This window comes from Neovison vison, chromosome 6 (genome assembly GCF_020171115.1).
Source record: "Neovison vison isolate M4711 chromosome 6, ASM_NN_V1, whole genome shotgun sequence".
NCBI lineage: Eukaryota > Metazoa > Chordata > Mammalia > Carnivora > Mustelidae > Neogale > Neogale vison.
In genome coordinates, this window is record NC_058096.1 from 167,554,901 (window position 1) to 167,577,610 (window position 22,710).

The 22,710-nt window shown below is 55.5% G+C and overlaps 1 protein-coding gene across 1 annotated transcript in view; it reads right to left on the reverse strand.

The window, feature by feature from the left end:
* Window positions 1–340: 340 nt before the first annotated feature.
* NUP210 (nucleoporin 210) overlaps window positions 341–22,710 on the reverse strand; it is a 74,677-nt gene continuing 52,307 nt past the window's right edge. Inside the window, exons 23-38 of the mRNA XM_044252907.1 lie at window positions 22,034–22,114; window positions 21,930–21,938; window positions 20,902–21,144; window positions 19,908–20,066; window positions 17,411–17,502; window positions 15,070–15,244; window positions 13,523–13,698; window positions 11,300–11,520; window positions 9,885–10,021; window positions 7,092–7,209; window positions 5,935–6,081; window positions 4,148–4,398; window positions 2,976–3,192; window positions 1,093–1,188; window positions 938–1,021; window positions 341–507 (exon numbers count right to left, since the gene is read on the reverse strand). Of these exons, the coding sequence (XP_044108842.1) occupies window positions 455–507; window positions 938–1,021; window positions 1,093–1,188; window positions 2,976–3,192; window positions 4,148–4,398; window positions 5,935–6,081; window positions 7,092–7,209; window positions 9,885–10,021; window positions 11,300–11,520; window positions 13,523–13,698; window positions 15,070–15,244; window positions 17,411–17,502; window positions 19,908–20,066; window positions 20,902–21,144; window positions 21,930–21,938; window positions 22,034–22,114 (2,259 nt within the window). The 3' untranslated portion in view covers window positions 341–454. The remainder of the gene's footprint in view (window positions 508–937; window positions 1,022–1,092; window positions 1,189–2,975; window positions 3,193–4,147; window positions 4,399–5,934; window positions 6,082–7,091; window positions 7,210–9,884; window positions 10,022–11,299; window positions 11,521–13,522; window positions 13,699–15,069; window positions 15,245–17,410; window positions 17,503–19,907; window positions 20,067–20,901; window positions 21,145–21,929; window positions 21,939–22,033; window positions 22,115–22,710) is intronic.

Below are 22,710 nucleotides of genomic sequence, written 5' to 3' on the forward strand. Positions count from 1 at the left end.
GCATCCATGAGCCCACAGGGCATGCTGGGAGGAGGGCCTGGCTATCCCGGCAGGAAGAGCTCCTTGAGAAAACTGCATGAACAAAGGCTCCCATGTGAGCAGAAAAGTCCGGAGTATTCCAGAAATAAAGCCAAAACTCCACAGTGGCCGCAAGACACTGAGGGAGGGGTGCACTGGGAGATGGGGTTAGAAAGGGTGAGTGTCCGCTGCGAGGCTGGCTGGGGGATGTTTGTGGAAGGCTATGGTGCTAGGGGTCCAGGGTGCATGCAGGACCTTGTCATTCAGGAAAATGCATCTATACATGAAACTCTTATCTTCCAAAAATTCAGATTCTTTGAAACCTGGCCATGCCCTCTTGGGCTCAGCAGACACCTGTTCAGGGGAAAGAACCCTCCAACGGAACACAGAAGATGTAAGGGCTGCCACGCACCGTCGTGGTCGGACATTGCACTTCTCACAGACAGAAGTATCCCCTGGAGCTATACAGGGTCACCAGGGACAACTGGACTATGAAGAGGAATGGTCCTCGTGATTCCTCTCCCTCTGAGATCCCTCTGAGATCTATCCCTGGGACTGTCCGAACCTGCACCTCTGAGTCAGCCAGCCCAACCCTCTGCGGGCCTCTGTGGCAGCCCTGGCACGGGGAGCCAGTCCCAGCGAGCACACCCACAGACAGCTCCCTGCCACCAGCCTGCCACCCCGCCCCCCTGTACGGTTCTGCCTGGGGAAAGCTCTCCTCGCCCAGGACCAGTGTACCGTTACCCCTCCCCAGCTTCCCGATTTGCCTTCTGGGCCTCATACCTCAGCTGCCACTCTTGCCCAGGGCCAGAGCTTCTGAGACTTGGGGTTCAGGGCCCTGATCCCCACTTCCTCTTAGGACCCCTTCCTCTTAGCCCCAGCCCTGCCTGGCTGCATCCGCCAGTGGTGGGGTACTCACAGTGGGGGCTGTGGCGAGGGCTGGCTCGGGGGGAGAGGGCCGGAGGTGCGTTGAGCTCCCGGGGTGCACAAACAGTGTGGTAGGCTGCAAGACCACGTGGCTGGTTAGAGTGGGCGGGGGGAGCAAACCAGGGCACACAGTGCAGCCCACCTCACCTATGATCATGACAGCAGTCCCAGCCAGCAGGGCGAAAAGCGTGAAGAACATCACTTGGTAGGAGTCCAGGAAGTGCTGGAAGAGGCTGGCGCCGTCTGCGATCGATGGAAAGACAAGTCACCAAACCAACACATGGAGTTGCCTTGTGTCTGTGTGCCCAGCCAAAGGGGGTGGTGGCCTGCCCAAGGCCTGGGGGGGACCAGTGTCCGGTCCTGTAAGGCAGTCACTCCAGTGCTCTGTTCTAGCACATTCTGGGTCACTGGAACCAACCCAGCTCCATCTGAGGCCCCACTTCCTTGGAGGTGGGCTCAGCGTCCATACCCATTCCAAGAAGAACAGACGTGTGTGGAAGAACAGACGTGTGTGGGGGAGTCAAGGGGGAGGGGGAGATGCCCAGGAGGCAGCTGTGTTGCCTGGAAAGGCAAGGCAGTGTTGAAAGTGTCAAGCCATGAGCTGCACTGCCCATGGCAATGCCAGTCAGTGTTGGGTAAAGGCACTGGACAGGGATCTTGCCGTTCTCAGAACTGGGGCCCATGCACCAAGGGATGCCAGTATCATTTGCTCCAAAGCTATCGCACCTCTGGGGCCCTGCCTCGGGGTGGTCCAGACTGTGGCCTCCTCTTCCGTCTTCCTCTACCTCATCCTGCACCTCCTCTCCCTCACTGGGCTGTCCTGTGTCAGGACACATCCCTGCTTGGCAGTAAGGAGGTGTTCGCCTCTTCAAGTGCCCTTGACCTTGGTCCCATCCCTACAGTCTGCTCCCAGCCAGAACGGACCAGGCCACTTTCTTGCTCTCAAGAAAAGGCCTGAGCCCCTGACCTGGCATTCAAGGCTCCTCGTGGCCCAGCCTCTTATCCAGCATATCACCCCAGGGTCTTACTGACTGCATTGCCCTCCCCCAGCTACTCCTCCTTCTGGACCTGGTGGAAGCAGCCCCTTTGAATGGTACCCTCAAGCCAGCAGAGGTAAAATTACCCCTCCATATGCCTCCATTCCTTTCTTGCTGTGTTTATAATCCATGCCCTATTTGGGGTGGGGGGCTTCTCAGGCCTCTGCCCAGCACAGGGCCTGGCATGCAGCAGGTGCTAATAATGTCTACAGAATCAATAAATTGCCCATTACTGAGCACCTATGTATGTTAGTTAGGCCCTCTTCTAGGCGCCGTCCCCACATACAGTGCTTAGCTTCTAGTGGGGGAAGACTGGTAGCTATCATAATTGTATTAATTAATCATTAACTACTGGTTAATTAATTAATCATTAATTGTATTAATTATTCCATAGGCTGACAGTTGAGAATAGTGCCATGGAAGATGGAAAAAGGCTCGAGTAGAAGTAAGGTTCAAAGTTTCCTACTATATGAACAGAGAAAGTTTGAGGGAAGGTTGGCTGGAAGCAGGCGAGGGGTCTTGGCTAAGGGGCTACCTGGGGGAAAGGCATCGCAGGCAGAGGGAACAGTGAATGCCAGGGACTCAGCTGGGGGCCGCACATGTGCCCCAAACAGGAGGGAGGCCGGCATGGCTGGAGCAAGTGCTCACAAATGGGTGGGGAAGGCGGATTACGTGGGGGCTTTCCAAGATCCTGGAGACACTTGGGCTTTACCTCCTGAGGGAGGTGGGAGCTATAGCAGAGTGTTGCGCAGTGGAGGGGCATGGTCTAGTCACTTTTCAACAGGATCCCTCTAACTGCTGCCGTGTTGAGAGCAGACGGGGAAGCAAAGCACGTGTGTCCGCTCAAAAGAGCCATATTCGCGTCGCAGGACTTTCTGCATTTCTGAGTCGTCCTGTTATCGATGCCCCCAGGTTGCCACAAACAGCTAAGACCTTGTAGCCCAGTCCTCCCCACCCAGGTCCATCCCAGCTGTGTCCCGTCCCATGACTCACGAGGACCAGGCCCTCGGCGATCCATCACAAAGGCCACGGTGACCGGGATGGTGATGGCTTGGTTAGTCATGGGACTGGAGAAGGTCAGGGCGGTGGACAGAGGCCCCTGGCTGCCGGCTGTGGGATCTGAGACGCCGACGGTGTAGGTGATGAAGCTGGGGAGCCCCAAAGACTTCTCCTTCTCAAACGCCAGCACGGCTGGGGACCCCGATTTCACCTGGGAGAAACATTAGTGCTGGAGAGGAGCATGCCTCACTTCTGCCTGAAATGCTGTGCTTCCCTCCTGGGCCCAAGGGTGGAGGACTGGAGACCCCTCCCCAGGCCCCCTTCCTAGGCAGGTGATGATGCCTGGGTGCTTTTAACTGACAGCAGGAAATCCGCGAAGTCAGGGAAGGAGCACGGTGTCTATACTTAGAGTGTTTTTAAGGAAAGGACAAATCAATACCATTGAATTCTAATCAAGGGCTCTTTATAAAAAAATGTTAAACTAACATGAACTATCACCAAATGCCAACTTTCCAAGGGAATAGCCTGGAGCTCTGTTACTGGCTGATCGCCAGCAGCTCAACCCCAAGGCCTGGCAGACCCTCTGTCACCAGCAACGAATTCATCCCTGTCTCTCTCCAAGAATGTTCAGCCACATTCGCTGCAGCGAGACAAGGGCTGAGGTAAACAGAGGAGCCAAAACCCCCTTGGGCCTGTCACCCCAGATCTCCCAGCGTGCTACATGGCAGAACACAGGACACCATTCACTTAGTACTCAGCAGATGGGAAACTGAGGCCCGGAGCAAGGGACTTGTCCCCAGCTGTGCAGGTGTCAGTGACAGGTCAGGGATTAGAGGTTTTCCCTCCTGCCCCATGTCAGTGTGCAGTCCTGCACTGACTTCATTCACTGAGCATACCAAACGTTCACTGAGCACATACTATGCGCCTGGGAAGCCCTATGCTAAGTACTGGCTCCACATACTTAACTCCTGGTTGGCGAAGACTTGCAGAAATCACAGTAATTCATAGATAACGGTAGTGGCATGGGAAAAAAGAAAAGGATATGGACATTTTCTTTAAAATTTCTCATTTTAAAGAGAGGTGGTCCAGGCCTCCATGTTCCACCTGGGCCTCCCTGCTTCCCAGTCATCTCCGAGGCCCCTGGCTCATGTGTGGATGCCACTCACCTCCAGGTTCTCGAGAATCTCCATGGCACCAAAGACCTTGACCTCGGAGCTGGTGTAATGGTTGCTCAAAAGGATTTCAGCCTGGTCAGTGTACAGCCCTGGGCTGAAGGGCACCTCGGCGCCCACATGCTCTCTGGGGGCATGGCTGCCCGGGATGGAGGCGGTGACCAGCAGTGCCGTCTTTTTCATGCTGAGATGTTTCAGCTGCTTGTCCGTCAGCCTGTGCATTGTGACCGAGCAGAGGTACCGGCCTGTGGAGATGAGGATGTTCCCCTTAGTCCCCTCTCCTGCCTGTGACCTCATGCTACACTTTCTACTGGTTTCTCTAACTGGACAACTCCTAACCCCCTTCAGAGCCCACCTGACGCATCCCCTCCTCTGGGACCCTCCAGGGACATTCCCTCCTCCAGGACTCTCCAGGGACGTACCCCTGGTGGCTTGGACACCCTCTCTGGGACTAGCACTCTGGCTCCCTTCCCAGAATGCTCTGGTTTACCAGATCCCCATTGCCTTGACGTTCCCTGGGGTGGGAAGGCATGGGCCAGTGCTGCATCTCAGGGCCCAGCCATCCTGGCTCAGAGGGACTGTGAGTCAATGATCAACAGTTACCCTGACCCAATGCTGGGCTTACAGGCCAGCTGGGGCTGACTCCCAGTACAGAGACAGGAAGTTCTTGGAGGGCATGGATTGGGATTATTTTGGTACCTGCTGAATCCTCCATGCCTGCCCTGAATGGACAAACGAGTTAAATGGATACTGCCAACGGGGGCCCTAAGAGCCCTCCCTCCCCTGCAGCTTAGAACCTGGGTGCCTGTGTTGGAGTCGCTTCCATGCCCATGCTGGCCAAGTGCCCCTTGGTGGGTAAGTCGGCCTTCTTGCTGGCATGCTTTTCCTCGGTCAGGTGGGAATAACATTTCACCCCTCATGGGGTCACATTCGCGGGTAAAGAGGATATGGGACCCCCAGGTACCCACTCTGTACGCTTGGGCCCCACACATGACGTGCCCTGAGGACATACCTCTAGCGTCTTGGGCAGTGGCCTGGGTACTAACCCGAGCCACAGGGAGCTGCAGGCTGGGCTTAGGACCTGGCACGGTGCTGTGGCTAACTCCTGCTAATTAAGACTGAGCTGCATGTTCTTGGAAGGAACTGAAAAACGGGCCAAATGCTCATCAACAGTCATCATCATACTGATGCTGGCAGTGACCATCAAGGACTCGATAGGCGTGTGTGCTGGCCCATGCTAAGCAGGTCACAGGCACTATCCTACTGAACCCTTGAAGTGCCCCAGGAGGGCACCCCTTTTCATAGAGTGCATTGGTGACAGCGTCACTTGGCCAGGATGCCAGGGGCCCAGGCGGCCGCTCCAACCCCAGGGCACCAGCCTTCAGCTCCACAGGCCATGGAACAGTGATGTTCTGACACACCGTGTGGCCCAAACTCGTTACCCAGGACCCTTCTAGCCATTGCTCATTTACATTGCTCAACCCTGTCACCAGGGCGGGCAAGGCACCATCCTGCCCAGTTTGCAGATCCTTGACACCCAACGGCTCTGGGCCTCGAGCCCAGCTTTTCCAGCTCGGAAGTGTGTCCTTCCTGCCACATGGAGGGGGGCTGCGGAGAGCGGCTGTCACCCAGCATGGGCCTGCCAAGCACTCCTGGTGATTGCAAGGGACCCGCGTCCAGAGGGTGGCCTAAGTCCCCAGGCTGGGCTCCTGATAGACAGGGCCCCTCTGCACAGAGGCATGGTGGGCCAAACACACCCATTCGCACCCTCGCCAACTCACCCAGAGTTGCGTCAAATCCTGGCTCCACTGTGAAGACGTTGCGTGCTGGGAAATCGAAGACGTCTTGCTTGAACTGAACCTGGCAGCTAATGAGGGATTCTGGACGCAGAGTCTCAATGACTTCCATCTGGGCTGGGGAGCACTCTCCTGGAGATGGGAAGTGTGTGAGGAGGGTGTGGGCCAGGCCCGCCCAGGGCCTGTGCACCTGCCCGTGGTGCCCCAAAATGAGGACGCGAGAGCAGGCTGCATACACAGGCCGGAAGGGTTGCGAATAGATGCTTGCGGGGTGCCCCGGGACTGCCCCCAGCTTCACGATGCTGCTGGAGGTTATAAAAGCCAAGGACAATTCTAGGGGGAAGGAGGGCCATTCGGAATTGGGGCAAGTCCAGATCCAAATTCGAGCATTTGTGCTAGAGGCTGTATCCAATGGCCCGGCTGGACGGGTCAGGCCCACTAATGCGCATCTTCTGTCCCTGTCAGTGGGGAAAAATGGGCAATTTATTTCTGGACATCGGGAGGGCAAGAGTTCCCCATGGATACGCTGAGGATCATTTCAGCAACTGCATGGTGCTGTCCCCACACACTGAGGTAGGAAAACAGAGGTGAGTGGATACAGTAAAGGTGTCTCATCAATCAGAAGGAGGACAGCCATATTTAATTCCACCAGTTAAGTGGTTAAAAAAAACAACAACAACAACCAAAAACAAACAAACAAAAAACCGGTCCGTATTGATGGATTTATTCCTGACAGCTGCTGTCCAGGACTGTCATGGGCAGGGGATAGGGTCGAATGTTCCATGCAAGGCTTGGAAGAGCTAATTATAAAAATCAGCCGTGAGATCTCTGCTAAGTCACTACTTTCTGGGATTCATGGGGGTAAAGTGTGGCTTTCTTTCCTCAGGTGACCCAAGGCTGAAGGGGCATTTCTGGCTCAGATACAGGCTATTTCTGGGCACCAGGATCTTTTAGGAAGGTCTCTTTTCATTGTCTCTGCTTGGGGACAACTTGGATTTCTAAAAAGCTGGAAGCAACAGGCCAGAAGGAGTTTAAATGCAGCTCTGGCGTGAGTTTGAGTGGGAAAAGCAGACAAAATGGCGGCAGAGCCCCTGAGCCCAGCAGGGCCCCTCCCCGGACCAAGCAAGCCCCTTACTCTCTACCTCTCAGGTTAGAGCTTCTGTCTCCCACGGTGACGGTCACCTTGGAGGCCTCCTGGAAGCTGGTCTGGCCTGGGCGGATGGAACGGGCCACGATCCTTTGAGGGACACCAATCGCTATCTGGGGAGGGAGCCGAGGCAGCTGCACTGAGCACCGACCACGTGTGGGCCTGGTGGCTGGGCAATTTCGTGACCTCACCCTTCTGCCTGTGATGAGGCACAACCCACTGCACAGGGGACAAGACTGAGGCTCAGCATTTGAGGGACTTGCCCAGAGGTGGTGGAGCTGGGGTTAGACCCTGGGGCCAGTCAGACCCTGCAGCCTTGCCCTCTCTCTGAGCTGACTGTTTTTCCAGAGCAGCAGAGCCCCAGCTGGACTGTGGGCCTGAATTCGTTCAATGGTTTGGGGTGGGCTACAGAATTTGGCTCCTGGGACAGTTGCGATCACTTCTCTGGTTCATTAGTTTCGTTAATTAGGCTTTCAGTGAAGAGAGAAGGCACTGTTTTACTTTACTGTCATTTATTCAACATAAATCACCTGGATGAAAATGCAACCCACATACCCTGGGTAAGGACTGACACCCCCCGCCCCCAGGCCAGACTGAAGTCTTCCCAGATTTTTTCCTACCCATCCCCTTTGCTCATCCTGCACTGGCCACACCCACACCTCCCCCAACCCCCCGCTGCAGCTGTGCACCTACCTTAAGCTTCCACCCTCCCTGCAGAGACTGACCCTGTTGGTCCTTGTAGGCCCAGCTCGAGTCACCTCCTCTAGCTGGAAGCCTGTCTACCCACCTCTGGGCAGGCACTCAGCACTTCCTGCCTCCCACAGATCTGATTTCTACCAGAATGTGATCTCCCTAAGAGTAGGGATGGGGTCTTACTCCTCCCCAAAGCTCACGAAGCTACCAGGGCCATGGCTGATGCAGAAGCATAGGCAGGCCTGTGGGCTGGCCCCAGGGCCTTCAGACTCACTGGTAGGCACCTGCACTCTGGCCCTAGGTCTTCCCATCTTCTCCTGGACTCCTTCTGACCACCAGGCTATCATCTTCTCCCCACTTCTTCCTCCTCCTCCACACCTTGCAGAGGGGACCCAAGGCCTTGCCCCTCTCCCCTCCTGCTCTAGTATGTTCTGCACAGTCCCGTCCATTCTCAGGTCTTCCAGAACCATCCCTGTCCTTAGCCCCCCAACCCCTCTCCTGCTCCCTGCTCTGGAGCTCCAGGAACACCTGCTGCCTTACCACCAGCCCCACACAGAGGAGCTATAACCACCTTAGGCTGGCCATTTCTCAACTGACTCATCTTCCACCCACACCGGCCCCTCCTTCCGCACCCCTACCCACCCCCCACCGTAGTCAGTGTAAAGGACCAACATCCACCTTGTCACCCAAACCAGACCCTGGATCCCCAAAGCCTCTTTCTCCCTCAATCCCTGCTTCCAAATGGTCATTGATCACCAATGACTCTCCCCGCTCAGTCTCCCCCAAACCCACCCTTAGTTTCTGCCCGCCCAATGGTGCCAGTCCCATCCCCAGCCCCCTGCCTGTTTTCCCTGCAGCTCCTCTCCCTCTCTTGGGCTCTTAAACTTTGCCAGGCACTGGGACCCGTTCCAAACCTTACCTCTGATCTAGATCACTCTCTACTGTAAAAAACAAACAAACAAACAAAATCCCTGATGAAGCCCTCCTAGGTTTGGCATAAGCTTTTGTCTCTTTGCTGTAAAGCAGTAACAGTGCAGCTAATACCTACTGAAGGTTTGCTGAGTACCATTCCAAGCTGTTCACACGTGAGTGCCTTTAATCCTTATAACACTCTTCTATCCATTTCACAGACAGGAAAACCAAGGCACAGAGAGGTGAAATAACTTACCTGATGCCACAGAGCCTCTCAGTGGCCCAGCTGGGATGTGAACCCAGGCAACCTGGCCCTCAGGCTCACATGCTTAACCACTCCACAGAACTTCCTGGAACCCAGGGTGCATCATGATGGCCATGCCAGCCTCCACTGCCCCCCCGCCCCACCCACCGCCTAGGTAGGTTCCCATCATCAGGGCTGGGCTCTGGAGCTGGGTACAACTTTGCCTATGCCACGCTCTCTCATCCAGCCGCCCCCTCCCTCCCCCAGCCAATGCTGCCCAGCCCCTGCCCACTCTCGGTGGCTCCTCCCAGGAGAACACAGCTTCGTCAGTCACCAGGTGCCCCTATCTGGGATCAGCTCCCCCACTGCACGGCCCCAGCACTAAACGTGTGAGCTGTCAGGTTAAACTGCTCGATTCGATCACGTGCATGCTGGCTCTAAAATGAGACACATTTGGAACGCGGCCCGACGTGGCTCATTGATTCATTCTCGGCTGGAGATAAACAGAGGAGAGAACAGTTTTGTTTGCCTCCAGAAAGACTCAAGGGGTGGCTTGCCGGGGAGGCTTAACTTCGTCAGTGACGCCAAATCACCACACTGGCCCACCCACCCCAGGACTCCCGGGGGGATGCCCATGGGGGACCTTCCTGTCAGTCCACCAGAGTGTATGGGAGCCAGGGAATGGGGGGATGGCAACTCCAGGACACCAGTCCTTGTCATGGCACCATTTTGAATGCGGGAAGGCAGGGGCCTGTGCCAAAAAGGGAGCTTGTTCCAATCCCAGAGGCAGGGGGCAGCGGAACCCAGACTCATGACTCCGGATCCTGACTGCTAGCAAGATGCTACTGCTTCTTTGCTCGAGAAAAGGGAGTCATTCAGTAGAGAAAGCTAAGGGTTTCACCCCAAGAGGGTCAGCCACATGTGCCCCCAAAGTCCCACCTCCTTGTAGGTCCTCAGGTGCCCCGCAACGTCGTAGTAAATGGTCACAGATCCCGCCTCTCGGGCCACCGCCACGCCTGTCCTCGGGTCGATATGGAGGATGTTGCTGGCTGAGGAGCTCCAGGTTCCAGAGAGGCCTGGGAGAGGAAGTGCTGGCTGTCACTCACCATTCCCATAGCCAATACCATGGCCAAACTCTGTCCCCCAGGTGACAGCATCAGCCTCTGGCCCCGCCCAGCCCCATGCTCCACATTGCTGCCCCGGGGGGCTCAACTCATCAACCTCAGGGTAGAAGCCATCTATCCCACTGGCCTTGGCACCCTGGCTGGGGCCCACTCCCCCCACTCCCACCGCAGACTCCTGGCTGTAGCCACCCGGGGCTAGCTGCAGGCCTAGGGTACCTGCTTTCTGCACAGCTGCAACCCCTGCCCAGAGTGAACCTCCCGCCCTCCTTTCTCTCTAGTGCCTCCCCGCTTGTAATCTCTTGATCATTCCCTTGTCCTGGGATGACCTGGGAGCTGGCCCTCTCCACAGGACCACCCCTGCCTACCCCCAACTGTTTATCCAGTGTTTTTTAGCAAACAAAGCCAGTGTCAGGGTTGAGAGCAGGTGCTAGACAACATTTCTTAGTTAAGAGCCAATCACGTAACAGAATATAGACCACAAAATAACAACCACATTCTATTTCTGGCAAGTTAGATTTGTTTTTCTTTAAGAGCAGTGTTTAACTTCCTTTTAAAATGAATTAGATAAAGAAAAAATAGGGAGTCAATTTGAAACTTTGAAAAAACAAACAAACAAACAAACAAACAAATGATGTAGATCATGGATATACAATACAGGTGGCATGGGAGCAGCTGAAATCCGGAAATCATGGAAGAGGCCCAGTAGCTATTCTTTGCTTACATTTCCTTTTGGATGTACTCTGACCAGCCCTGTAACCACTAGGCACAAGTGCCTTCATATGAAATAGGTAGTTTCTTGGGTGCATTTTGAGGGCTGGATTGGGAGGGCCCCCCCGCCTTAGCAGATATGGGATGTCTCCACAGTGGCAGAAACTTCTACCAGACAGTGCTATGCAAGCGCAGGGGCTGGCAAGCTTGCTCTGTAAAGAGCCAGACGGTACATGTGTCAGGCTGTGGGGGCCTGGAGGTCTTTGATGCCACTGCTTGGCCCAGCCGTTGTAGGGGAAACACAGCCACCAACAGCACATGAATGAAGAGGGATGGCAGAACTCTGATGCCATCCTGTTTGCAAAAAGAGGCAGCACACTGGATTTGCCTGTAGGGCTCTGATGCCTGCTCTTGGACCTCCTCCGAGCTCTGCTCATCTTACCCGCACCAAGGGAGCCCGCTCCCATCTTTGGGGCTGCCCAGATTCAGAAGGAGACCCCGGCCCGTATCCATCTCTCTTACCTTCCAGGCCGACCAGGACTGTGGCCAGACAGAGCACGTCTCCCACCACAAGCGCTCCGGACAGCTCTGGGGAGATGGCCTGTTGGACAGGCAGCGGGACGAAGTCGGAGAGGCCCACGTGCTCGGCATCCCACACGCTGAGCAGCGTCAGGCCGACGCTGATGGTGCGCACGACACATGTGTGGTTCGTGGCGCCCTTCCCGATTTGCACAAACTCGTCTCTAGGCACAGGAGGGGGAGGTGGGCGCTCAGTCTCAGGGAAGAGGTGCCTGACCCCGGAGGGAGAAATATGGAGGCCCCTGCCCAGACAAGCTTCTTGCTGACAGTGGCCCCAGACGTCCCTCTGGCTCAAGGTTACTGAGCAGCTGGTGCAGATCTGGGGCCACTGCAGGCCATGCTAAACCTGACCTCCTCTCCTCTGTCCCGGGAGGAGCCCTTGGCCCACAGCTGGGGTGGCCTGGAGCACGTCCCCATGTTCTAGAAAGGAAAGCTGAGGCCAGAGGGCAAGGGGAGTTACAAAGTGCTTGCCAGTTCCTTCCCAGCAGGGTGGGAGGTTCTCAGGAGGCACGACCTCTGTCCCCTGCCACCTCTAAAATGGGGATGAGAATAAACCCATGGCGTCGTAGGCTTGACATAGCGCTAAACCAGGTCAGTGGCTATAAAGCACAGGGACCAGCAGCTGGTGCATGACACATGTTTGGTCAGCACCAGGCCTGGACTGGCCAGCCAGAGAGGCAGGGTTTCTGGCTTTATCACTTCCTTCCACTGTGCCTTCTGATCCCTCAGCCCTGACTGGTCCCCAGGAGAGGGGTTCCCACCACAAAAGGGCCAGCATGACTTCTGTGGGGTAGCCGAGGGGCTAGGAGGACTTGCCTCCATTTCCTCCAGGGTAGCCTTGGTCCCAGACCGAGGCATGGCTCATACCACGGGCACAGAGCTCCATGGTTTGCTGGAGGCCTTCATGACTATGGCCTCGGTTGATGGCCCTGAGGATGAGGCAGGTTACCCACATGACAGGTATGGAGACTGAGGCCTGCAGAGATGAGCTGCCTTGCCTGGGAAGGGTCCACAAAGGATAGAGCTGGGGCTTGAACTGGGCCTAACTCCAAACCCCAGTCCTCCTACCATGCTACTTCCCCAGTGCTTGGCCCTGGGTATGTGGGCCACAGGGAACACATCTGTTGCAGGCCTGCGGGGAGGCCAACTTGCAATGGTCACTCACACCTGCATATACTCTTCTGTCCCCATATTCCCTAGAACCACTGCCGAAGCTGTCCTCTTTCCTCCTGTGCCCAATGCCTCTCTCTCCTGCTTTTAGCTAGTCTGTACCAGAGGCTTTAGAATCACCTGGAGGTCTCCTTAAAACACCAAGTGTTGGGTCCTGGGAACTTGCATTTCTAAGGGCTCCTGGGTGCTGTTGGCCAGGCTGGTCTGGGACCAGACCTTGAGACTCACTGCTCCAGCAGACCCAGTCAGAGGTTTCAGTGGGCCCAGATGGAGGCCACAGCTCTCTTCCTGCTCTGGAGAGCACCCTGTCACCTCACCTGAGACCTTCCAAAATACAGCTGCCGCTAACAGCTGTAAGAGATAGCCAAAATGACTTGTTGGTGGAGCCAGATGCGACCTGGTATTTAAACCCCACTTTCTGCCTGTGTGACCCAGGGCAAGTGGCTTGAACTCTCTGGGCCTCGGCAAATGGGCTATAGTGAGGCGTCAGTGAGACACGGCAGAGGCAGTGAACACCACACTCCTTCCTCACCAGCACCGGAGTGCTGGAAGGTGTGGGCCTTATGGGGTGACCAACTTTTGTATCCACCTATCACAGAGCCAATGCATTGGCCATGACTGTGTCGTGGTTCCATGTCCCCTGCGATGGGCTTTCCCAGGTATACAGAAGTCTTACCTCAAGCCCTCCAACCCCACACCCAAACCCGACACCTGTGTTGGTCAGGTCAGGTGTCAGGTCACCTCCTGCCCACTGGGGACATCACCGATAGCTTCCTGCCACATGGTAATAAAGGTTCTGGCCTGTTTTCCCTTCACTCCCGCCTCCGGAGCCAGCCCAGGGTTTCCCCCTAGGGCCCTACAAGTGTGGCATGTCCCCTCCTCTTGGTGACCGCAGGTAATGAAGTCTCCTTTCAGTGGCACTAGACTGTCCAGTTGCCATCCAGGTCCAACTGAGGCACTCCTTCCCGTGAGAAATGAGGGTCTCCCACAGCCTACCTGTTGGTTGCAAAGCTGAGCACCGAGTTGTGAGCATGGAAGATGTCTCCAGAGTTATCGTGGAAGTGGACTGTGAAGGTCACAGTCATTCCCAAAGGCAGGGCTGCCAGAGCCTCTTTGTTGTGGGTGTGCAAGACAGGGCTCATGGAGATCCTCAGGTAAGAAACAGGAGACACCTGAGGACATGAGCAGACGTGGTAGTGACCGCTCTGGGAACCAGCTTCCCCAGCTGGGTACCGCCCTCGGGAAGGACGGGGGACTGGATTGACGTGGGGGTCCTGGAAGGAGGAAAGGCCTTGGTCTCCTGAGAGTCCTGAGCTAGTGATGAGATTCCTGCCTTCCCACACAGCGGGCCAGACTCATGAAAAGAAAACCTAACCGACAAGAGCCTAAACCCGTGACTTCGAAAAATTATTATCGTTACTCATTTTGCAAAATATCCCCTAGGCTTTGAATGTTCGGTTTCTTTGGGAAACTTGGCTCTCCGGGCATTCAAGTGAAGGAATGCCCATTGGGGACTACAGGGGAAGCATTAACTGGGGGTCACTGGGAGGCTGTGGGTGCTGCAGGGAAAGCAGGATGGCGAGGAGGAAACCCGAGCTCCAGAGACGGCGCCCTGGCCCCCTAACTCCGAGTAAAATCTATCCTGGCCAGAACATTTGCTCCCTCGAAAGGGGATGAAGCTCAGTGGGTGCAGTGATAGGTAACCAGCTGGGGCTCAATACCTATTTGCTGAAGTAGGATGAGCAGTGAGTAGCTTCCACTTACTCAAAAAGTAGGGTGGAGAGTTCCCTGCAAGGCACCCACCTTGAAACAAAAAGGCACTAATTAAGAAGCAGGTCAGGGACCCAGGCAAAAATCTGACACGTGAAGTCATGTGTCTTGTCTGTTACTCAGGATTCAGCCTGTGGCAAGGAGGTACAGGATGGAAATCTGGGGGACCTACCCAAAGGATGCCCAAGGAGAAAGCCCCCAGCTCTAAGGAGCATGGAATGGCAGGGGGCCATGGAAAGTGTTGTGATAAGGCTGGGGGACACAACCCTGAGCCCAGCCCATGTGGACTAGGGCCCAGGCTCTGCCTCACAGTCACCAAAAGTGACTCACTTCCATGATAAGTCTCACTTTTCTTGCCTGTAAAATGGGTTACTGAATTCTTCATGTCACCATGGATACAATGTGATGATTTCTGCACCGGGCATCTAGCACACGCAGCCACTGCTCCTGGGCACCAATCAGGTACCGGCGGCCCCATCGGGACACGGGGGTGCCAGTCCCAGCGATCACAGACCTTGCTGGGCCTCAGTTTCCCCCTTTGTGAAATGAGGCCATTACGATCAGTAACCTCCAAGGACCTTCAGCTGTGACATCCAGAAGATGCTATAGCTTTTCCTCTGGGACCTTTGCCCCAAGTTATCCATCAGTGAATTCTTCCATACAATTTCTCAGCTCAAAGGTGAATAGATCCATTTTACACCTATGAGGGGCAGGTTTTTCCTTCAGTGCTATTGCTTTCATTACTCTAAAACAGGAGGAGAACACGATCCTACCTTTACGGCAAAGATGATGGTTTGGTTGGCCCCGAAAGGCTCTTGGGCAGTCACTTCGATTGTAGATGTCCCAATCACAGACCCAGACGTCAGGAAGCCCTTCTCATCCACTTGCACCACGGGGACCTTCTCCGGCCCACCCAGGACGCGGTAGCTCACAGATGCCGCACCATCCCTTTGAAAAACAAACAGACCCAGGTTTTCAGAGCGCAGCAGGGAGAACAGGTCGCAGCGAAGGGGCCCGGTGTCTCTGCCCTGAGATGCAGCCATCTGGGCTTCCCGAGGGCTCCTGGGATAACAAAAGACCTGAACATGGCCCCACTGTACATTAGGACCCGGGTGGGCAGCCTGCGCATAACCTCCTTGGTCCCCTGTGGGAAACCTAATATGGAAAACCGATGGTTCCAAGGAGAGCGTTGCTTCTGGGAGAAAACACTGACAGCTGTGCTTCTCTCATCCCTTGCATGGGACATTTGCTGTAAAGATTGTTTCTGGGGGGACACGTGGGTGGCTCAGCGGGTTGGGCCTCTGCCTTCAGCTCAGGTCATGGTCCCAGGGTCCTGGGATTGAGCCCCATGTCGGGCTCTCTGCTCGGCGTGGAGCCTGCTTCCCTCTCTCTCTGCCTGCCTCTCTGCCTACCTGTGATCTCTGTCTGTCAAATAAATAAATAAAATCTTTTAAAAAAAAGAAAAAAAAAGATCGTTTCTGGGGCAGACTGTTTCTCATTTACTGACATAAGGCGGCCTGGCACAGTGGAAAGTGGATAGGGCCCTGAGTCGGGCAGATCCTGAGCACAGTCCCAATGCCCAGCAGATAGCTGCATGCCTCGAGGCACCTCGTGTCTCCTCTCTTGGCCCTCAGTTTCCCCAACTGTGAAAGGGAAGCAATGGTCTTGCCCTGTCTAATTTCTAAGGGCAGGGGACTGGGTGAAAATGGGCTTCTTGCTCAGAAAACGGTTCGTAAAGCTGCCAATGATCCTCACTGGTTAGAAGACAAATACCACAGTGTTTTATAATCTCTCCCATGTGTTTTGTTTAATAAAGAAACGACAAGGGGCGCCTGAGTGGCTCAGTGGGTTAAAGCCTCTGCTTTCGGCTCAGGTCATGATCTCAGGGTCCTGGGATTGAGTCCCGCGACAGGCTCCCTGAGAGCCTGCTTCCTCCTCTTTGCCTATTTGTGATCTCTGTCTGTCAAATGAATAAATAAAATCTTAAAAACAAAAAGTGACAAGAAGGAAATGTGCTTGCCCCCAGGGCTAGCCTCTGTCACCTTGCTCTTTGTACGCAGCCCTACGGACCCTCCTCAGACGACGATAATAAGTGCTATTGCCTCGGCTGCAACTTTCTGCCCCATCACCAGCCCCTTCCTTGGAACCTGCAGAGGTCCTGCTCATCCTTCAAGACTCAGCTCAAGAGGTGCCTGCAGGGCTCAGTCAGCTAAGTGTCTGCCTTCAGCTCAGGTCATGATTCCGGGGTCCTGGAATGGAGCCCCAGCAGGGCTTCTTGCTCAGCAGGGAGTCTGCTTCTCCCTCTGCCCCTCCCCCTGCTCTTGCTTGAGCTCTCTCGTTCTCAAATAAATCAAATCTTAAAAAAAAAAAAAGACCTAGTTCAAGCATTTCTATCTGACATGTCTCCCCTAAAGCCTTGCACAGAAGGCCCTGCTTTGGGTTACAGCTGAACTATCATACCTTGTTTGACTGTCACCCTTCTCGTGCCATGCTCCTCTTCACCACCACAGGCACACCAGATGGTATTTAGACATGTGTGTGTTTCACGCAACATGCAAGTACCCTGTGGTCCTCGGAGCACCCCCTGTGGCAAACCGCCGCTCACACGCAAGTCAGGGCTACCAAAGGCACCCGCGTGAAGGCGAGACAGGAATTACACCGCAGTCACTGTGCGTCCCCCCCGAGTGGGGACCTGGCTGAGTGCAGGGCTGGGGTGGGGCCCAGAACTTGCCTTTCACCCTGTGCCCTGGAGATGCCCATGCTGCTGATTTAGGAATGCTACCTTCCGAGCAGCGTGTCTTGAAGACAAAGGGGCATTTGGAAGTTTAACTCTTCTCCAAGGTGGTACATTTTCCCCCTTCGGAGTCACGGACTGGAGCAGTGGGCATTACAAGCTTGCTGGGCGCCAGGGAAGAAGAGACAGGCCCACGGGGACCAGCAACGTGGAGCCGCAGGAGCAATTGGCGGGGCAGGGAAGGGGCCTGCAGAAGCCGCACCCGCTTCGCACAGAGAGGGACGCAGCTGGCTGGAAGCGTCTGACAACTTTGACAAATGAGTCGTCGGACGCAGAGCGCCACTCCTCAGCCTGCTGCAAACGAGCGCTGAGTCACGTACCTGTTTGTCTGAAGCTTTATAAATGAGTTGGGTGACATTAGTATTTGTTCTGCTTCTATTTCAGGGTTCAGCAGCAGCAGCTTCTCGAATACCTGGAACGGAGGGCGAAGTTGGTTCCTGGCAGGCGCTGGAATCCCGTCCAGCCCCCTGTCCCCGCTCTTGGCAGTGAGACCGGGTGGGGGGGGCAGAGATGAAGAACACCGTTGGGGGCACCTGCCAGATGGCAGGGAATGGGATGCGAAGGGCAGGCTTTTAACAGAGGCCAGGGGTGTGATGAGAAAGAGTGGACAGGCAGGCTCATGTGTGCATACCCCATTGAAGCCAGGGAGCACAGGCTGCTCCCCAGGTTCCTGTGGGGGGAGGATCTTTGTGGGCATGGAAGGAGGTGTGCAGAACTACAGGGCTCAGGGTCTGTCTCAGCTGATCCCCATTGTGCCCAAGTCAGGATAACCCCTAGCTGCCCCTTGGCCCTGATCTTCCTCCCTCTTGTCCTGCTCTCCTGGGAGCCGCACGGTGCGGGGGCAAGTGGGTCAGTGAACCAGACTGGCAGGTGAGAAACCTGGTCATGTCGGAGTGAATCAGATCAAATCTGATCCTCGCTTCCCAGGAGCCCCAAGGCCTGCCACAGCTCCCCAGCCTACGGTCGCAGCTCTTATGGGAACTCCAGACCCCTCCCGACAAGCACCCTAACTGCCTACCACCCTTCCAAGTCCTTTTCTCTAGGGGGCCTTGGGAGGACCTCTCTTGGCCTCTGGGCCTGGATGCTGAGTCCAGCTTTGTGCTCCCCCACTGGCTTCTGATCTCATCAGATGGGCTGGATTCTAAAGGGTCCAATTTTCCTTCCCTTCCAGCCTTGCTATGTTCTGATCATATACATAAGCCCAAAGTCCTCATCTGTAAAATGGGTCTAAAAGCAATAATCCTTGCCACGTTCGTCTCAAACAGCAGGCCTCATGTGGCAATTGGAGCAGTGCTTCCTAAATGGTGACTGATAAATCGTCTCTGGGAGCAAGATGGGGTTCTGATGTTGGTGGGGGGGGGTCCCTGCACTGGGCAGGGGGTACCCAGCATAGAGCATCAGTTCTGACTTGGACGCATGCATGGGCTGGGAGACATACTTATAAATAGGTTTCCTCCTGCTTTTCTTATATGCATGTTCTTTGTTGCCCCTCTTCGGACGGAGAGGTGGCTGTGAGAGGGATCTTACTTTCCCGTTAACTCAAGTGTCAGGAAAGCAACAGTGTGAGCACCAGGGTCAACAGCGACGGACCCGTGGCTGCACCACCCAGGGGATGACGAGGGGGAGCAGTGGGGCTGGCTCCGCTGAGGGGAGGCGGCTTCTCATCGCCTGCTGATTCTGCTGTGTGCCAAGACACCGAATCTTTAGGACAAGCTGCCTACTGGGTTTTTAGACAACATCTTCCTATTTTTAAATGTTGGCAACAAATAAAAATTGTTTCAGAGTGCTGCATGAGCCAAAGCAAATACATCTGTGGGCTGGATCCAGCATGTTGAAGTTTCTGAGGTACTCAAGCCTCCAGCTGTCAGCTCGGGAAACTGAGGCACAAAGATGTTAAGTGTCTCACTTGAGGTCACAGTATGTGGAAGCTGCAAAGCCCTGTCTTTAATCCCGTGAGAGGCACCAGACATGAGGGGGCTTGAATCTGTTTCTTTTCTCATGATATTTAGGAACCACTTTCAGTTTTTCTTTGCAATTTAGGGGGACCCAGAGGTTACTGAGTCCAGATGGGCAGAACGGGGCCCTCTGAAGCTAAAAATGCTCTTCAGAAGCAACTCGTCCCCTCCTTAGTTTTACAAGGGCCCCGAAGGACAGGGGAGGTAGGAGGGCAGGCCAGAGACAGAAATAATGGGTGTCGAGTCCCAGGAGGGAGAAGAGCCATCCCAGGTCGTCCACACAGCACAGCCCTCTAGGCCTTTCTGGGCCCACCGCCCATTCACCACAATCTGGAGGGGACACTTGGACCCCTTCCCCCTTGGGCCGCAGGCTCGTCCTCAAGCAGCAGCCCCCGCGGACTTCATGGGAGCACCTCCCAGGGAAGACAACACTGAGAGGTGGAGAAAGGCAAGTATGCCTCTGCTAAGTGCTGAGTATTTGTGAAATAAACACAGACAATTCAATGAATGCCTCACAATTTTCCAGCTTCTTCCTACCACGAAGGTGATTCCAACACCAAGCATAGAATTATCTACTATTTGGGGAATACACCAAGTTATTTCAGACCTCCAGGACTTTGTACACACTGCTCCTGCCACCTGGCCTGCCAGCCACCCGCCCCCATCCTGCTGGCCCAGGGCAGCCTCGACTCTGGGCTCCCACAGCATTGTATATACTCCTGGCCCCTGCAGACTGAGAAGCCATCAGGTGTAGGAGTGGTAGCAGGGCTCATGTGGGCCCGAATGGCCCTGGGTTGGAGGGGGGCTGGTGTGCACACTGGCTTTCCCTCAAATGGTGGCTCCTGTCCCCCCGCCCCTTTACCTGGATTTGGATCTCATCGGCGAGTTCTTTGGCGAGGCCGTGCAGCTGCCCAGCAGCGGGGTCCAGAGCCTTGACCACCACCCGCAGCCCGGTCCTGCCTTTCACCCGGCCATGCACATTCATGGCAAAGTTGTACTGTGACGGCAGCTGTAGTGAAGCCTGGGACAGACACCAAACGCGTTCTCAGGAAAGGCCTAGGGCCCTGGTACCCTTGACAGCTGGTCCTGGGTACAGGACCCTCCCAACCACCCACTCCCTGTTGTGCACAGGTAAGGCAAGAAGAAACCTCCCCAAACTAACCCCTACTTGGGCCCTGCATGACCACAGTGCACTGGGGGTGGCAGGCCAGAGTCACCGGGGCTGACTCCCTGTCCCATTTCCCCACTGGTGCACTGGGTGACATACGCCAAGCCCTTTCTCTTAGATGGGCTCTAGTCAGCACTAAGAGGGGGCCAGTACCTTCTCTTCCAGCTTTGAGGTTTGAGGAAAGGCCAGGGTCCCTCTAAGAAGGGCTAAGAGGAGGGGATTTTGTCCTCCGGGAAAAATCTGGAAAAAGCCCCAGGGCTGCCCGGCATCACCTCAGAGAGAAGGTGACCCAAACTAGGGACCCTGACCCAGACCTGTGATGTTCTAGAACTTCTGCAGCCTCCCCACAGCCTGTCACTGTTGCTGCCTTCTGAAGTTGGCTACTATGAAGCCCATCCGTAGCACTTAGCAGTGTGTGCTTCAAGTGGAAAGGGCTACGAGGAGGGAGAGCTAGGAGCCCAGATTCCGGGACACGAGAGGACCGGGAGTGGAGAAAGGACACTACGGGAGGATGGTTGTGGTGGCAGCATTTGCAAGAAGCTGTCCCGACGAGCCTTGAGAGAGAGAATGGGGCTAGCAGAAGCCTGGGAGGGAGGCGCAGACCTCATGGGCAGAAATATGGGAGAGAACTTCCTGCTCTGGACACTGGCACACATGCCGGGGGAGGGGGCCCTGGGTGGGTAGTTACCTCGTGGTGTCGCCCCCGGATGTCCAGGATGTCCCGCTTGGTGACAGACCAGTGGAAGGTCAGGCCTGGCACAGCATTGCCAAAGGAGAAAGGGTTCTGACTGTTGGTGATCCCAGTGATATAAACAGGCATCTGCAGGAGAGAAGTCAGGCCTGTGACCACAGGAGTCCCACTGCCGAGAGGGCCCCCCAGAGCCCCAGGGCACGGACTGTCTCCTTCGTCCCATGGGACATGTGCCCCATTCTTCCCTTACCAGAGATGGGCCCAGTGCAGGTGCAGGAGAGGCAGGCAGAACAGCCAGTGATCAAATGAAAGACAGAACAAGCCCCTCTGTGCACTGTCCTTCTTGGGCTGTGGACAGTGTCTCATCTTGGCTGACCGACCCCCTTCTTTGTGATATGACCCCCCCATCCCCCCGGAGCTCCAGGGTGCCGGCAGTCTCCCAGATGGCACAGCTCATTCTGCCCTGGGTCCCTGCCTCTGCTCTTTTCTTTCAACCTAACCGGGGGTCCCCACACATGGGGGATGGGCATGGGTGGGAACTGCAGTTTCTGAGTGCTCGCCAGGGAAAACACGTGGAAGAATCCTGCCAAAAGCTAAGAGCAGACTCCGTGCCAGGCTGTCGGGTCGATATCCAGTTCTATCACTTACTAGCTGTGTGACCCAGGGCCCAGGCCATAAGCTTTCTACGTGCATTCATTTCCTCATCTGTATCAGAGAGATGACATGGGGCAACCTCACGGGTTGTTAGCAAACATTGACCGAATTATTGCATAGAAAGCGTGGAGCAGGGTACCCGCCATATAAGCATGAGCTCCTATTATGTACCAGGTGCTATTCTAGGTTTGGGAAGCTGGCAGACTCTGGGGGGGTGGGGCGGGACACAGGTGTCCCTCAGTAATCGTGCTGGAGAAAACACAAGGGACCTGGAGCAGGAAATATGGGGAAGGCTCCTAAAGCTAGAGCTGAACCCATGGACTGTTGGGGGGCCTGCTGAATGGGAGAAGGAATAGCGACCTAGCCATGACTCGGCCAAGCTCATCCCGAACCAGAACTCAGAGCCCAAGACCCGCCAGGAGGCTGCTCAGACAGCCAGCACGGATGGGAGGGGCCGGAGAGCTTCCCGCCTCACCTGGGTTCCTGTCCTCATGCGAGTGATGGGGGCTCGGATCCTCACCGCCTGGAGAAGCAGCACCTCCACCTCCACGAGGTCCTAGGACAAGGGCTTTGGGAGTTCAGGCTGGCTGCAGAAGGGACTAGGGGCTAGCAACGGGTGTCACACGAAGGGGCCCCTCCAGGGAAGGAGGATCTTGTCAAGGCCAGCTTAGGGTCCTGCAGGCCAGGAGGTCCTCACAAGATCTCCAGCACCTGCTTCTCTTCCCGATGCAGCCTGGCTTTGTGGGTGGCTCACCCCCCAGAGATCTGGCTGCTGTTTTTCCTGTTCCCTTGGGGGTCCCACCCTGGGCCTCTGAGCTTAAGAGGCCTATCTGAGCCACCTGCTCCAGGTCCGCACTTCAGGGACTTGGGGGCAGTGACTGGGGTTGGCTCTTCTGGGTGGCCCTCACGGGACAGGATTCCAGAGTTTCCCAACCCCAAATCTAGCATGTGTCTCTCTGTAAGTGAATAGGGTACTGTGACGAAGGCAGGACACAGAATCTGGCTAGAGCAGACTATATGCTCTTTTATCCTAAAGTCTATACTTGAATTAATCTGGTCAAAAATTAATTTTAGGGGCACCTGGGTAGCTCAGTTGGTTAAGCATCTGCCTTTGGCTCAGGTCATGATCCCAGGACCCTGGGATGGAGCCCT